Source organism: Rhipicephalus sanguineus, chromosome 1 (assembly GCF_013339695.2).
Source record: "Rhipicephalus sanguineus isolate Rsan-2018 chromosome 1, BIME_Rsan_1.4, whole genome shotgun sequence".
NCBI classification, from domain to species: Eukaryota; Metazoa; Arthropoda; class Arachnida; order Ixodida; family Ixodidae; genus Rhipicephalus; species Rhipicephalus sanguineus.
Window position 1 is genome coordinate 209,155,554 of NC_051176.1, and position 16,270 is coordinate 209,171,823.

General features: G+C 45.7%; 1 protein-coding gene across 1 annotated transcript in view; it reads right to left on the reverse strand.

Annotated features, from left to right (window-relative positions):
• LOC119381375 (hemicentin-2-like) overlaps nt 1–15,408 on the reverse strand; it is a 216,190-nt gene extending 200,782 nt beyond the window's left edge. The window contains exons 1-4 of the mRNA XM_037649224.2: nt 15,369–15,408; nt 14,885–15,232; nt 14,316–14,417; nt 9,977–10,204 (exon numbers count right to left, since the gene is read on the reverse strand). Of these exons, the coding sequence (XP_037505152.2) occupies nt 9,977–10,204; nt 14,316–14,417; nt 14,885–15,232; nt 15,369–15,408 (718 nt within the window). The remainder of the gene's footprint in view (nt 1–9,976; nt 10,205–14,315; nt 14,418–14,884; nt 15,233–15,368) is intronic.
• Between the last annotated feature and the right edge of the window lie 862 nt (nt 15,409–16,270).

Genomic DNA, 16,270 nt, shown 5'->3' on the forward strand with positions numbered 1-16,270 from the left:
ATCACTTCAGCCCGGCCCATCGTTCGACAGTCTAGCCTATACGCATTAATAAAACTTAGGCCTTTCCCCCTTTCCCTAGAGCAGGATAGCCAGCCTGTCTGAAATGGCTAACATCCCTATCGTTCCGCCTGTTTCTTCCCCCTCCCTTTTATTAGAACTTTGTGGTTGATCCACGCGGCAAGCACGTTTTCTGGGGCAAAGAGAGTACCGTCGAAGCCGAGAATGTGAAAGTGAATGGTGCAAGATAGTTCTTTTTTTATTTTGTTTTCGCGTGTCGATAGATAGGGGCGGTGTATAGCCTAACAAATAGGATGGGGGGGGGGGGGGGGGTTGTTGCTTCCGCTGAAACAGGTGAGCGTTACCACAGCCTCTTCCTTTGAGAAGGGATAACATCTTTTTGAGTATAACATGTGTTTCAACCATCCTTATTAACAACAACGCTCTATTTGCTAATAATGATATATATATATATATATATATATATATATATATATATATATATATATATATATATATATATATATATATATATATATATATATATATATATATATATATATATGCGTGTGTGTGTGTTTGCGTGCAGAAGAGCACTACTAATTTATAGAAATGATAATATATCCCACGAATAGTTTTCAAACACCTAATAGACCAGTCCCTTGACACTTTCAGTTTCAGTTCACTTCAGTTTTATTTCCTTAAAGGCCCCCATTCAGGGGGTGTTACATAAGGGGTGGGATTACAAATAAATGACAAACAGTGAAGATTCCATTAACATTGCAAATAAGACAAACGGCGAAGTTTCAAATTAACATAGCAGGTGATCAGTGACGCGTTCCTCATCTGTGAAACATAAATGCATTCTTCAATCTTCGTGTTTACTTGGCGGTTCAATATGAATGTTCAACGTATAGTAACAGCGGCTTTCAAAATTCTTGTGCCATCGAGATTGTGCACACCTCACAAGTAAGCGAGTCGCTAGTGTATAACACTGGATGCAGAATCGCATACGCCAACGCTTAAGCCTGTTCTTGAAGTTTTGGGGGGTGTCCATGCCCTACTCGTGTACAATACCGTTTCCGACATTCCTGTCTCGCCGTGTCAAGGCAGGCTTGGGGCCACTAACAGTGAAGTTTCGCATTTTTGACTGCCTATAAAATAGCTTTACTTCCTTACGGTACGCTCTTGTACACATGCTCGCTAGGGATGGTCGATTTAATTTTTTAATCGAATAATCGTTAATCGTTAATCGATTCAGCCTTTAATCGATTAATTGGTTTCCGTGGAAAGTTTTAATCGATTAATTGATTAATCGACATTTTTTATGGGTGCTTTTAAAATGATATCTCTTTGTTTCAGAGGCATCGTTTGTGCTTGATACGGACCCAAATCTTTTTATCAGACGTGCTGACGATCGAAAATTCCCGCTTTCGAAAGTGTCGACGATGGGCCTCCTGTGTCCAGTGTGCGAAAATTCCCACTTTCGCACACTGGACACAAGGGGCCCGTTGTCGGGAGATGGCTGTTGGCTAAATAGCGAGATACTGACAACTCACCTGAAGAGGCGGATTGGTGTCGTCAGGATAGGGTTCTTCAATACTGCCACCTTCGTCGTTACCACCTTCCTTTGGAAGATGGCTCTTTGGCACGTGAATAGAGTGTGTGTGCAGCTGGTGATATCTTAGTCTCCGTTGCTGGCTTCGAGAAGTGCTTGCCCCATTGATTACACCTTGCAGTCTTCGTTTTCTCATCTTCAGCGAACAACGACCACACTGCGCTCCTCTTCCGATTGCCCGGCATTATGACATCCTAAAGGTAGCAGTATAACCACCAATGTGTAATAATTACACAATATAACACGCAAGCAACGCAAGCCCCATGTATACTCAGGCGACGCTCAACCAGCTTAAGGGAGAGGAGAAGGCAGTAGCAGCAGTAGACTGTGAGCCGGAGCGAAGCGGGCAAACACGAGGGTGGCCAACGGGCGAGGACCAAAGCTTCTTCCAGAGACGGGCCTCACCAGGAGGGAACGGGCCGCCCTGCTGCGACTGCGGACCGGCTGTATCTGGACCGCAACCCGCCGCTACGCCAAGGGTCGCTGCACCTCCCCGGCCTGCAACCGTTGCGGGGACCCTGAGACCCTCGAGCACCTGCTCTGTGCCTGCCCTGGTTTGGCACAGGAACGCTCGAGGGTCACCACGGCCTACAGGAGACAGGGCCTACCTGCCTCCACACTGGAGCATTTCCTCTACCCGTCCCGCCCTCATCTGCCAGCGCTCCGGAGCCTGGCGGAGTTCCTGGAGGAGACGGGTATAGCGGCCTACCGCTGAGCGCGGGTCCTTCCACCCCTGCCCTTGCTGCCGGTTTTGATGGCTGCTACTACGTCCGAGCCACAAGGACACTCTTAACACTCCTATCCACTTTTCTCCCTTTCTCCCCACCCCAAGACGCTGCGCCGTGCTCCCTATAGGGCTGCAGAAATTAGGCGTCTTATTCTTCCTCTAATCACACAATCAATCAATCAAGCGGGCAAATTCATTTCTGCCTCGATAGGGTGGAGCCGCCTCCTGTCCGGGCTTGAAGCATTCGGGAGTGCTTGGAGTTCAGGGCGAGTTCATATCTTTCTCTATGGGGTATGGCCGCCGCCAGCTCCGGGCTCGTTCTGCTTGCGCAGAAATATGCGCTGTAGTGAAAGCAGTGAAAGAGAGGTCCATGCGCTCCGGCCAGGGGGAGAGGTTGGCAGCGGGAGTGGGGGGTGCCGTAATCAATTAGTAATCGAATAGCTTTAATCTATTAATTCGATTAATCGAAAGGCGGAAATCCATTATGAATAATCGATTAATCGTGGACCTTTAATCGATTAATCGTTCATCGATTTTACCATCCCTAATGCTCGCTCACTCGCTCGTGCGCACGAACACGCACACATACACATACACACACGGACGCACGCACGCACGCACCGGCATATGTTATACTGGGTCGAATTTCGGCGTGTGGCTGATGGTGCACCCTAATGTATGCCGCGCGCTTCATTTGTATGAGTCTGTTAGTTTCGTGTAAACAATCATGCCACTAAAACTTTCTGAAAAATGCAAAAAATAAAGGCTGCGCTGCATAGGAAAGTTCAGCAAAGATGCACCATCGCGAAAGAGGCAGGAAACATCGGTAGAGCACAGTGAAGCCGTTTTTATGTGACGCCTTCCGATAATGCCAAATATCGGAAGGTATTCTTATGTGCGCTTTGCTCAGTTCTGGGGAAGAGAAGAAAGACAATGTGTTCGGGGTGCTGTCGACAGATGGCTTTTATTGCATTCTTGCGCAATTATCGAAAGGCAGACGCGTAGACGAGTCATCGATTGACAATGGCATTGCATTAGATCCGTGGTGATACCAAAGCTCTTTTCTTTCTATGTTCGCCTTGTAGCTTACAGGGCTAGGTACCTCCAGTGTGGAATGCCGGAGACAGGGGGCAAGGAAAAGAGACCACTCACATAAAATCCTCCACTGCCAGGACGCGTGCTTCCAAGGTCGGCGCCAAATTGGTTTATGGAGCGAGTCGAAGAGAACTGTCCAGCACCGATTTTTCGTAAGCAGGCCGCCCAGAATGGGCCTCCTTAGCAAGGACGCAGAAAAAAAGAACAAAAGGAAAGGAACGGTGTCCGGTGCATGGAAGTGGCAGCAGATGTCAACGATGAGCAGAAGAGGCGAAGCTGCAGCGGGATAACAGAGCGTTCACCGAGGGGAGTAGATTTACGCAAAGAGATGCTGACAAACCTAGGCGATGGACGAGGGCTGGTCGACGCCAAGCTTATGTTGCGTGGGACGTTCCGACGTCCAGACGGGGTCTTGCGCCCCAGAAACTTCACGGTTGCTCTTGTTCTGCTGTTCTATGCGAAGTGTTTTACGCACCCCAGTAAATGTTTCCTCGTAAAGCTCTCTTTTCTTTTGTCAGACCGCATGATGCATCGCTAGTTTTACTGAGGTCAGTGCGAAAGCAATGTTTCACACACACAACAGCTGCACCACTGCAAAGCTCCAGATTCACCCTTGTGTAGCCCGAGCTATGACCCTTTTGATTTTTTGTTTTCTTTTTCTGTCGACCAATACTGTCCCCTTCAAGGCTTTTACAGAAGCCGCATGCGTTCTTTTTGTGGTTGAAGTTGTTTTACGTGTTCTGCTCACGCTCGCGTATCAAGGAAATTTACCTCGTCCTTTACATGGAGGGCACCTGTTAGAAGACGAAGTATTCTGGACTTACAGGGCACAGCTGATCGCCTGTTTCTCGAAAAGGAGGAGCCACGCAGGCAACGCTGCTATCCGCTAGTTGAAAAAATCCCCAAATGCGACTTTTTTAAAGAAAACTTACCTTTGACATTGTCATCAAACTTTTGACAGGAGTGTGAAGAATTTACCCTTGTAATTTTGTCGCATAGGAGTAAGAGATGAATGCTTAATACTTGCTTAAATATGGAAAATAACAATATTTTGGTTAACTGCAGGAAACGTCATCACTTGGGTAAACGAAGACAAAATACATTGGTTGCCACGTGCCGAAAGTTCATGTAAAAATCTACTTTTCATACTGCTGTAGGAGTCTGTAGCCTTTACTCAAAACTACTTAACAGTTTTGCGTTATAGTCATACCTGACTGGGAAATTAATAGCAGTACGCTGTAATATCCTCTCTAAAGGTATTCACTAGACCATGCACAGGGTACTCTTTTTCCCACACACATGCAAAAATCGAAATATTGTTGCTAATATATTTGACTTAACGTTGTCTTTTTTTGGCATTAGTTTTATACGAAAGGTGTCTCAGAAAATCGGACCGAAATCCCTTACAGACAGAGAACGCGATTTCTTCTAGATTTTTTTATGACAGAGACATACATTGTAGAACAAATCAAGTTAGTGCTAAAACAAGATCTAATAGGTTAATTAGACGTAATAACTATATAATCAAAGGCGCGAAAAAAATGATCCTAATTAATGTAAGAACTGAGAGTCCGCCAGACGGGGAGTCCATAACCTGCTTCCAGACACGCAGAACTTGGCGCTCTTATGTCTACAGCTTAATAAGTTCCGGCCCATAGCAACATGAAACCGAGACTGAACCGACGAAAAACGCGTCTCGTATGCGCTTAGCAGACAGTTGTGGGGAGTGTTATTTGGCCTCATCGCCGAAAGAACAAGGATAGAGCGTCTTTATCATGCCCCGACTGTCCCGATTATTGAGTTAATTGACATAGTTCACAATCTTGCTTGTTCCAGCTTGATTCTCTTTAGAACATCTGTCTCTGTGATTGCCTTTTTGTTTTTTGCACGGCTGCTTTTTGGCTTCGCTCTTCTCTCCATTTTTCTTTCCCCTTCCCTTAGTGCAGGGTAGCAAACCGGATGTCTCCATTACAGTCAACATCCCTGCCTTTCTCTCATTTGCAACTCTCTCGAAGAAACCGGAAGCTTATGGCAAACCGTACTAGTGTACATCACGATCGGCTCTTTTAAGGATCTTACGCTAGGCACAGTGTATCGATCGCCCATATTGTAGCCCCCTATCAGCCAAAATAGCACGAAGTTCCGTTCATACAGTTATGCAGCGAAGCGCAGCCTGAAACGGAATTTTGTTAATACAGGTCTCAGCCTCAGCTTTCTGCTATATCGAAACGAAATTTAAGCTTTAAATGATTCATGTGCGCGTACTTCATGTACTTCTCTATGGTGAGAGCTTGAGGAAAGATCTTTACAATGAATACTACAGTCTTTTGTTTCTATAACAGCCATATCCAGAAACCAAAACTGGGCTAAATTTTACAGGAACATGAAGCACGCCTAAGTATGTTTCACTATTAACCCACTTGTAATCAACATGGGGCAATTCATGGACTCAAAAAAGTAGTTTTGAATAAAAAAAGAAGCCAAATCCTGCACATGTTTGAATCAAACTGAGCCAATTCCATTAAACCAGCGCTGCGTGACTAAAAAAACAACATGGTCGTATCTAACCTGTTTCATTTGTGTCCTAGTTGCTTTGCTATCGTGCTTTTCTTCCACAGTTATTTTTTCTTGGATAAGTTGGTACTTAGAGAAGGAAATATTGCTGTAGGGCAAAACTCGAATTTCCAATACTCGAATGGAAAGAGTAAGAGGCCGACTTTCCTGCTTCTTTCTGCCTCTTAGTGTTTCTTTTCGAGTTTTGCGCAGCAGTATCATGTCCTTTTTTCGCTGCAAGGCAGTATATTTGAAATAGAAGACAACAGAAATGAAGATATTGAGCGCCGACCTCTTCCGTGAAGAAGTGATCCGAAACGGCGCGGCATGAAACCACCTAAGAGGAAGCTAGGAAAGATGATGACTCTTAAGGGCTCGTTTTCTTTGTTAGACACAATATTAATGAAAACTAACAAACAATAACGCCAAGGAAAGTATAGGGGGCGTTATCTGTAGTATTTAGAATATAAATGTGAAGAAAGTAAAGTGGACGAAAAGATAACTTGCCGCCGGCAGGGACCGAACCTGCGACCTTCGAATAACGCGTCCGATGCTCTACCACTGAGCTACGGCGGCGGTCATCCTCCCGTCCACTTTTATGGGGTATATATATGTGCATTTAAACCTTGGAGTGTTAGTCAGCGTCATTCGCAGCCATGGCGGCGAGTGTGGAACACTCTTTTTCTGCCTTTCTGGCGTCACGTAGCACGTGATCGTTTTACGAGCTGGCAGCTGACCAATAATCCCTCCCATACTACCTGAAGGCATCAAGTCTGCCAGAACGAGACCCTCGCTATGAATGAAGGAAAGATGATGACTCTTAAGGGCTCGTTTTCTTTGTTAGACACAATATTAATGAAAACTAACAAACAATAACGCCAAGGAAAGTATAGGGGGTGTTATCTGTAGTATTTAGAATATAAATGTGAAGAAAGTAAAGTGGACGAAAAGATAACTTGCCGCCGGCAGGGACCGAACCTGCGACCTTCGAATAACGCGTCCGATGCTCTACCACTGCGCTACGGCGGCGGTCATCCTCCCGTCCACTTTTATGGGATATATATATGTGCATTTAAACCTTGGAGTGTTAGTCAGCGCCATTCGCAGCCATGGCGGCGAGTGTGGAACACTCTTTTTCTGCCTTTCTGGCGTCACGTAGCACGTGATCGTTTTACGAGCTGGCAGCTGACCAATAATCCCTCGCATACTACCTGAAGGCATCAAGTCTGCCAGAACGAGACCCTCGCTATGAATGAAGGAAAGATGATGACTCTTAAGGGCTCGTTTTCTTTGTTAGACACAATATTAATGAAAACTAACAAACAATAACGCCAAGGAAAGTATAGGGGGTGTTATCTGTAGTATTTAGAATATAAATGTGAAGAAAGTAAAGTGGACGAAAAGATAACTTGCCGCCGGCAGGGACCGAACCTGCGACCTTCGAATAACGCGTCCGATGCTCTACCACTGCGCTACGGCGGCGGTCATCCTCCCGTCCACTTTTATGGGATATATATATGTGCATTTAAACCTTGGAGTGTTAGTCAGCGCCATTCGCAGCCATGGCGGCGAGTGTGGAACACTCTTTTTCTGCCTTTCTGGCGTCACGTAGCACGTGATCGTTTTACGAGCTGGCAGCTGACCAATAATCCCTCGCATACTACCTGAAGGCATCAAGTCTGCCAGAACGAGACCCTCGCTATGAATGAAGGAAAGATGATGACTCTTAAGGAAAGATGATGACTTAAGAGTCATCATGTTTCCTTCATTCATAGCGAGGGTCTCGTTCTGGCCGACTTGATGCCTTCAGGTAGTATGCGAGGGATTATTGGTCAGCTGCCAGCTCGTAAAACGATCACGTGCTACGTGACGCCAGAAAGGCAGAAAAAGAGTGTTCCACACTCGCCGCCATGGCTGCGAATGGCGCTGACTAACACTCCAAGGTTTAAATGCACATATATATACCCCATAAAAGTGGACGGGAGGATGACCGCCGCCGTAGCTCAGTGGTAGAGCATCGGACGCGTTATTCGAAGGTCGCAGGTTCGGTACCTGCCGGCGGCAAGTTATCTTTTCGTCCACTTTACTTTCTTCACATTTATATTCTAAATACTACAGATAACACCCCCTATGCTTTCCTTGGCGTTATTGTTTGTTAGTTTTCATTACTAAGAGGAAGCTAAGAAGAAGAAAGGCTGAAGCAGTTTTTAAGGCCTTCAATAGATGCCTCGAACGAGAAAACGCTGCCGACAGTCCAGAATGGTGTGCCTGTTGCCTGGAAGGACCACTCGCTCTGCAAGTCTAGTCATTGCCATTGCGCCCATGCAAAAAAGGACGAAACCGACGAAAGCACAAGGGTGAGGCTAATTTTGTCGCAAATTATTGCCATATCTTTTATCCGCTGCCATTTAAACTTTTTTTACGCAGCCAATTCGAGCCCAAATGAAATGTTCAATATATAAGAGCCAAATCCAAATTTTATTCCTGAATACCGACGATAGTGGGCTATATAGATTTTAGCCACAATATATATTTGAGGTATTTTGTGACAGGAGCACACCGGCAAAAAAATTGTTCGAACAAGCCCAACCACACTGTCACTAGCAAAAAACTTCGGTTTTCTTTTTTTTTCAGCTTTAGTGGGCTTGGCTCTTTTAGAAGAAAAAAAAAACGGCCCATATATACAGGGTGCCCCTGCTAATTATAGCCAGAGTTCAAAAATATGCCAACGCACTCTATGACGACGCGACCAAATACATGTTGATGACTATTGCATAGAGCAAGTCACGCCATTTTTTTCTGTTCTACTTAATTGCTTCATTAGGCATGTTTAAGTAACAAAGCTTTGAAGCAACAAAGTTGGGCGGAATATTGCAATGACAAAGTTGTAGAGCTGTTTGCAAAACATCCCATTAGACAGTTTCCAACTTTCTGTCTATTAGTTATTAGTGTTTTTCTGACCTGGAGTAGCATGTCAGGCGAATAGCCAGGCAAACATCTCCAGCTTTTCATTAAAACATTTCTCTCTCTCTCTCTCTCTCTGCTTACTACAGATGACCGCGATAAAAAAAAAATACCACGCGACATGCCCGCTTGCGCACTTGTGCGCGCCGTGATTGCAGTGCTCCGTAACGTTCCGCGTGAAAATGACCATAGCATTTCGCCGGGTGTGCTGCCTCGACAGCGCATCGACGATGGTGGCGGCTGTGCGATTACGGGCATTTTGCTAGCAGCAACGCAGTCGATAACCGCTGCGCGGGCATATATAACTCTTTACATATACATATACATATACATATACAACTCTTTAGCTTGAACCATTATGGTCTTTTTAGATGGGTTTTCATTTTTTATTTCTGTTTCATAACATTTCCACCAACACTCAACTTCCGGTTAACTTGGGGCCCCGATTCCGGTGTGCTCCTTGAAAAACTTAATGTCGCTAAGTGCTAGCCCCATAAAGAAATCGAGGAGTCATCCCCACTGAACATTTGTGACTAGGCTACAGTGACACCGGTTGTCATGTAGAATGAGAGATCCGTCAGATAGTGCAAAGCCCGTCGTGAGACCTCAACGGGCAGAAAGAAGCGCGAGTGACACCGCGGGACCCCTTTACATTAAAACAGGAAAGCATTCATGCGCACGTTGGGAAACTACGACGTATTCTACACCGAAGAAAGAAAAAAAAGAGCCTTGAAACCCTCAAAGTTTGTTAAACTTGTATATAGAATGTTTTGACTAAATTTCCGACTGCATAAAAGCCGCTCTCCTGCGGTTGAGTTGAGCGGTTCTGAGAGCACAAAAGTAAGAGCGGCAGCGCCAACCTCTTCTTCCTGACGCAGGGTGGCCTTTTGCCACGGCGTTTCACCGCTTCCTTTCGCGCTTCCTGTTTTACCCGGCGCCTTGGGCTTGTTTTGATGCCTACGCATTCCGCACCAACGCTCGCAATAAACGCGCCGCTCAGGCAGAGAAGGCTTTCCACTCACGTTCGAGCTGGAGGCGGAGGGAGGAGCTCGGAGACGCCACAAGTTCAGAGTTGAAAGCCTGGCAAGTGAGCCGTGCTTCGTGGTGCCATCTTTGGAGCTTGTCCAACGTCGCCCAGCTACGCGTGACGCCGTCTCGGGCGTCTGACGAGCCTTCCGTGGCCTCAAGAGGCGTGGGCTGCAACCCGCCCGAAAGCGAGAGACTCCACCGCAGGCTGGGCCGCGGCTTGCCTGCATTGAAATGAGTGAAAGTCGCACGCGGAATTCTCAAACGGTTGTCTGCGAGAATGGCGCTCCAACGAAGCCGCTCGAGGATTCCGCCCCATTGAGAATCGCCTGCCTGTCTGGTATTCGAGGGGGGCCCCGCCAAACTGCCCACAGCACGACCGAAAGCGGTGAACGTCGTGTTCCGCGTTGGGCTCGGCAGCTGCACTCCTTTCTTTGATTGGCGGTAGCATTGTTTAGATGGGCCTGTTTTCTAAAGCCTTTACTATTCGCAGGAAAGCAACGCTATTACAAGATGCCGGCTTTCCAGAAGTGCCTATTTAAATTCCAATCGACCATGTCTATTCACACGTATATACAAAAGGCTTCCAGAAGGCTTGCACGTGCGTGCAGGCCTAGAAACCGCGGGACATCGTTGAGAAAACAACCGACATCCTAAAACGTTATGCTAGCAATATGGTCCCCAATTACACTGTCTACTGTGCTCAGAAACCATTCAAGATGACGGTGAGAATGTCTATGCGAGCCTCGAATGCTGGACCATTTGTGACAACCAAAGCAAAATAAAACAGCTTAGCCGCGAGTTTTCTTCCGCGAAGAGGGCCGTGTGCAGTCGTTTGTGTAATGATTGAAACTAATTAGAGACCTCTTAACTTATGTAGACTTTTTTTCGTGTCGCTGCGGCCTTGGTAACAAGACACGCCATTCAGACGACTGTTTCTGGTTGAGCAGTTTGCAACAGACGACCTCATTATCAGATAAAGGAGCTGGACTAAATTCCTATGACGTATAAAAAAAGAAAACAATAAAGCTATTTAAATATTTCGTCATTAACGTAGCGATGGAGGATGAAAGGTTCATTTAAAAGGCATAGCCCGAAGTACACTACGAAGACAAAGCGCAGCAAATTATTGGCAATCTTCTGCAGACTCAGCAGGTGACCGGCCGTGTCTGTCGCAATAGGCATCGCATTACCACCTCGATCACGCACACGTTGGCAAGTGATTGAAAAATAGAAACAACGCAAATACTTGCAGACGTCGCGCTCAACGAGTGGTGAACAGAACATGTGTCCTTTTCCTGGTATAGCAATCAACCTCTCCTGTCTACCTAATGCTTGTAGTTGTGCACAAGAATACCGTATTCAATAAGCGTAAAGAATACGGTACAGCAGCTCGTGTTTGTTAACAGCGTAGGCAACACATCGTGGTTCTGCGCGCTAATGACCATCTCTAACAAAAAAGAAAGAAGAATATCGTTCCTGATTCGATTAAGTGCTAGGAGCTCAGGTCGTCAGGGATAGAATAGAAAAGGTAAGAAAAATGGTTCCTTTTGTTCCCACCGGCTGCCACACGAGGCCGTACCATTAAGTATCCCTGAATAGAGGTGGCGAGGAAGTGTTAACGGACATGCTTTGGACGCAGACATAGCAAAACCCGGAAACGGTGTGCACGGCTGCCTTTTCCATTATGTTTTGACCACCAACTTCTTTTACTTAACAGCGGGATATATTCCGCACCGGGCTGGAAATTTTAATTTCTCGAAGAAGCAGCTGACATGACACAACATCAGTTGTTTTTTTTTCGTTTCAGTTGTGAACAGCCAAAACTAGAATATAGGGCGAAGGGGCACAGAAAAAGATGCTGCTTAGACACTCATCTCGTAAAACGCGAATTCCTTTAGCGCATGCTGTTCTTCAAAGGCATTCACACACAGTGCGAGAACACTTCTTGACAGCCTTAGACAGGAGCGTATTATCCACGTGGTAAGAACGGGCGCAAAAACTCATGCAGAAAACAAAATAGCGAGCACACACAATTGTGTACGCTTTTGATTCTCGGGGTAAGGAGTACTGAAATGCTCAGATAAGGAGCTTAGTACAGTGCATACCAACATATGAATGGCAGTAGCACTTTGGTCGCCTTCGGGGTCGGACTTAGGGAAGCATTTAATTCAGGATTTTTAAGCGCAAGCACAACTGACTTTTATTTTGTCGTCTTCCTTTCTCGGTACTCAAGATAGAGGCATGCCTGACAGTGGAAAGTCTGATTGGTCGTTGAAATTAGCGTTTTTGAGAAGAGGATGCTTGTTTTGTAATTGATGCAGGCGAACATATTCCCGGCCTTCATCGAAGAACTTTTAAAAACAACAAAGAAATTGGCCACCGTGATCTTTAGCCACACACCCAGTGCAAAAATACCAACCTGCGCATCGAATGTTCAACCTGCGCATTGGGCTAATATCAGCCCAAAAGGGTTGAATGCTAAAAAGCTGAAGTCGTAGGCGGACCGCCAAGCCTGAAGATGGAGCTATACGGATGCGACCTTTCTTGAAGTGTGCACTCACAAAAGGGTCATTTTACGCCAAACGTCCCAGCCATCTTGGCGACCACCTCAAATGTGCATGCTCGAAAAAAGTCGTGGTGTTTGTTTCATTGAAAACAGCGAACTGCTACAGTATTTCGAAGGCAAAAAAATTTTGCACACGTGGGAGCCTTCCAAATTCCGCGGTATGTCGTCTGAGAGTTGTTTGTCAGAAAAATTATCCTGAGAGTATCCTTTATTGTTTCAATACTAAATTTGGTTTAGTTACTAAGCAAAAGCGTTTGTATAAGGAGTTCAAAGCTCAATAATATTACTGCAACATTTCTCCCGAGTACGCCTCCACAAATTTCTCCAAAATGTTCCATGTTTGCATTTTTTTCCTGATAATATTTCGCTATATATGAATATCTGAGTAATGAGCACTTACTCTACAGAAGGTACATGTTGAGTTAAAATTATTTTCAGACCACTGAAGTTTCCAAATTTTGCGAGAAGAAAGCACAAATTTAAGAAAATGGTCATGTTGGTCCGCATTGAGACGCAATTTATACCACGTGGTGCTCCAATTAAAAATCAGCTTTATACCCCACTCGAAAGGAAGTAAATAGTTCACCTTATATGGCGAGTTTCATAATTACAATTTTTGTTTTCTACCTTAAAACGAAAATTTTAATGGTAACTCTTGCCATATAAGATGAAGTATTATTTTCTTTCTATTGAGGCATAAAGCAGATTTCTAATTGGAGCACCACGTGGTGTAAATTGCGTCTCAATGCGGACCAAAATGATGATTTTCTTAAATTTGTGCTTTTTCTCGCAAAATTTGGAAACTTCAGTGGTCTGAAAAAAATTTTAACTCAACATGTACCTCCTGTAGAGTAAGTGCTCACTACTCAGATATTCATACATAGCGAAATAATATCAGGGGAAAAATGCAAACATTGAACCCCTTGGAGAAATTTTGGAGGCGTATATGGGAGAAATATTGCAGTAATATTATTGAGCTTTGAACTCCTTACACAAACGCTTTTCCTTAGTAACTAAACCAAATTTAGCATTGAAACAATAAACGATACTCTCAGGATAATTTTTCTGACAAACAACTCTCAGACGACATGCCGTGGAATTTGTAAGGCTCCCACGTCACCAAAAAATGATTTCTCTGCGAAATATTCTAGCAATTCGCTGTTTTAAATGCAAGGAATCAGCAGGATTTTTTTCGGATACTTTTCAGGTGGTCATCAAAGTTGCTGGGTCGTTTGGCATGGAATGACCCAAAGCCAATGCCGTAGCACAGTGCGATGCTCTGGAAAGTACGAGAGCATCCACAATTATGAGGGGGCAAACCCTCGTACCCTCCCCCCCCTCCCCCTCCCCCCCTCCCCCCCCCCCCAAGAGAATGTGCCTGCCAGGCATTACATGAGCAGAATTCGAATAAAGTTGCTAACATCACTGCGCGCTAATCGCGCGTACCGAAGGACTAAAATGAAGTTGTTCATCCATCCATCCATCCATCCATCCATCACCACCATCAATTAAAATGACGAAGGCGTTGTCTAATAAGCCATTATTTCAATTGATAGCAAGGGCTATACCAAATGATCGTGTGCTCGAAATAAAGTTTTAGTAAAATTGGTCGCCATAATGCAGGAGAAACAGCTGCCCGTTTGAGTTTTTTGTTTCCGCATGTGACACACTTTTTGGAATTAGCAAACAGAAACGCTACAAAAGACGGCTCCTGTCTCGTCAGTTAGGAGCTTACGAAATTGTTTTTCTGTGTGAGGCGAGCTTACCTCCGACCACTTCACACAGCACTCGCAACCGCTTTCCTTCTCTGAGGCGGTCCCCTCCAGGTGCCTCTGGGTCAAACTTTAGCACAGGAGTTCCAGGGCGCTCTGCGTAGAAAGAAATCACCAACCAGTGAGTTTCGCAAGAACCTTGTACACAGACGACTCCAAAGGTCACGCAGGGCCTGATCGCTGCGATTGTTTGGAAAAGTGCGTTTGCATGGCATATTTAGTATGATGTGAGGATGTGGGTAGATCTCATGCACGAAGTCGCATTTGTGTAAAATAAATTGCAATTTCGGTGTTCTCGCCTCGTGTCCTATTCGCGCGCCCTTTACTGGCGTCGTTTCCAACAAGAACCGACTGACGTTATTTTTTCTGGTGGAAATGACGTTTCCGTGATGGAACTGACGTAAGTCATTTCTAGATGCATCCATCATAAGACACTTTCGTGTCAAAAAGTATTCACCATGGGATCATAGTAACAAAGCTACAAAACACGCGTACAGTTACGTGCCGCTCAGCCCGTTACGGGCTGATCTCGAAAGCACTGGACAACAACGGCAGGTTCTCACCCACTACGATGAGCTCCACGCGCGATGTCCTCTCAATAGCGTGCTGGAACCGCACGCGGCACACGTAGAGCCCAGCGTCGCGCGGCGACACGTCAGCCAGCGACAGTGTACCCCGAGAGACAGAGAAGTGGAAGCGCTCTTTCCAGGCCGGAGTCACCCGGTGGTCGGCCTGCACTAGTGCGACGCCCTCGGCGCGTACCACGCTGTAGAGGGGCTCCGCGGTGGCCGACGGGCCGCGGGTCCAGCTGATGAGCGATGGCTCCAAACCAGACGCACTCAGCAAGCCGCCAAGGTCGCATGGCAGCCGCGCCTGGCTACCAGGCAACGCCAACACCTGTTGCACTTGAGCTGCAAAGAGAGGACAAGTCGTGCGGGAAAATAAGTCGTGGTGTAACAATGAATATGTAAGCCATTCAGGTAGGCGGTAAGCACGTAACACTACACAGGATACTTTTTTACACAGCTTTTTTAAATAAAAACCCACTGACAGTAAGACTCCTGTCGTTTTCGCACACGAACTCCATGTCGAGGTGGAAGTACTTTGCCGGAGCTGAAATGACACTGTTGCGACTAGTTAACAAGAAGTCGTAAATTAACTTTTTAATTATTTACTTGATGGCAGTTGTTTATATCCGAAAGCTGTAGTGCACGATGATTTATGGCATAACCATTTCTTGAAAAGTCACAAAATTTGCACGTAATTCGAGATATTCATCACCGAATTGTTAAGGCGATATCGAAACTGATCGCGGCCGGCGTGCATGAAGGACGATCACTCTCTTACGTGAGACGGGAACCGCCCGTGACAAGGAAGTGACGAGATCTGAAAGAAGGCGCGTCGCGGCCATATCTTTTCACGAAAAGCGGCAAGCCATCACACTTGCATCAGCGGATCGCCTAACCTTTGCCAGTAGTGTTTGGTGCTTATCTGTTTCTTTCGAACGGTGGCCAAGAAAACCGCCATATCCACCTTTTCTTTGTCTATGAAGCATAAAACTCAGGAGCAGCCACTGCGGCGCTTCTTTTTGCAGACAGGCGAAATAGTTTTTCGCCTGCTTATGGTTTAAGAAACAAACGGATAAGCACCACACATTGCACGCAAACAACAAGCTGCCTATGTGTGCATCTCAGAATGATTGCCGATGTTGTTGACCAGATTCTGCTTCGGCGCGCCTTGATTCAAATTTCGTTGTCCCTTCCTTGTCACATGTAGTTCCGGACTGACGTAACAGACAGGCCGCGTTTGTTGCGCGCCGCACGCCGTCAGTTTCGATATCACCCTTAAAATTCGATTATGAGTATCTATAATTACTTGCTACTTTAGCGATTTCTGAAAAAAATGGGTATGCCATACATTTGACCACACTATACAAATTTTAATATAAA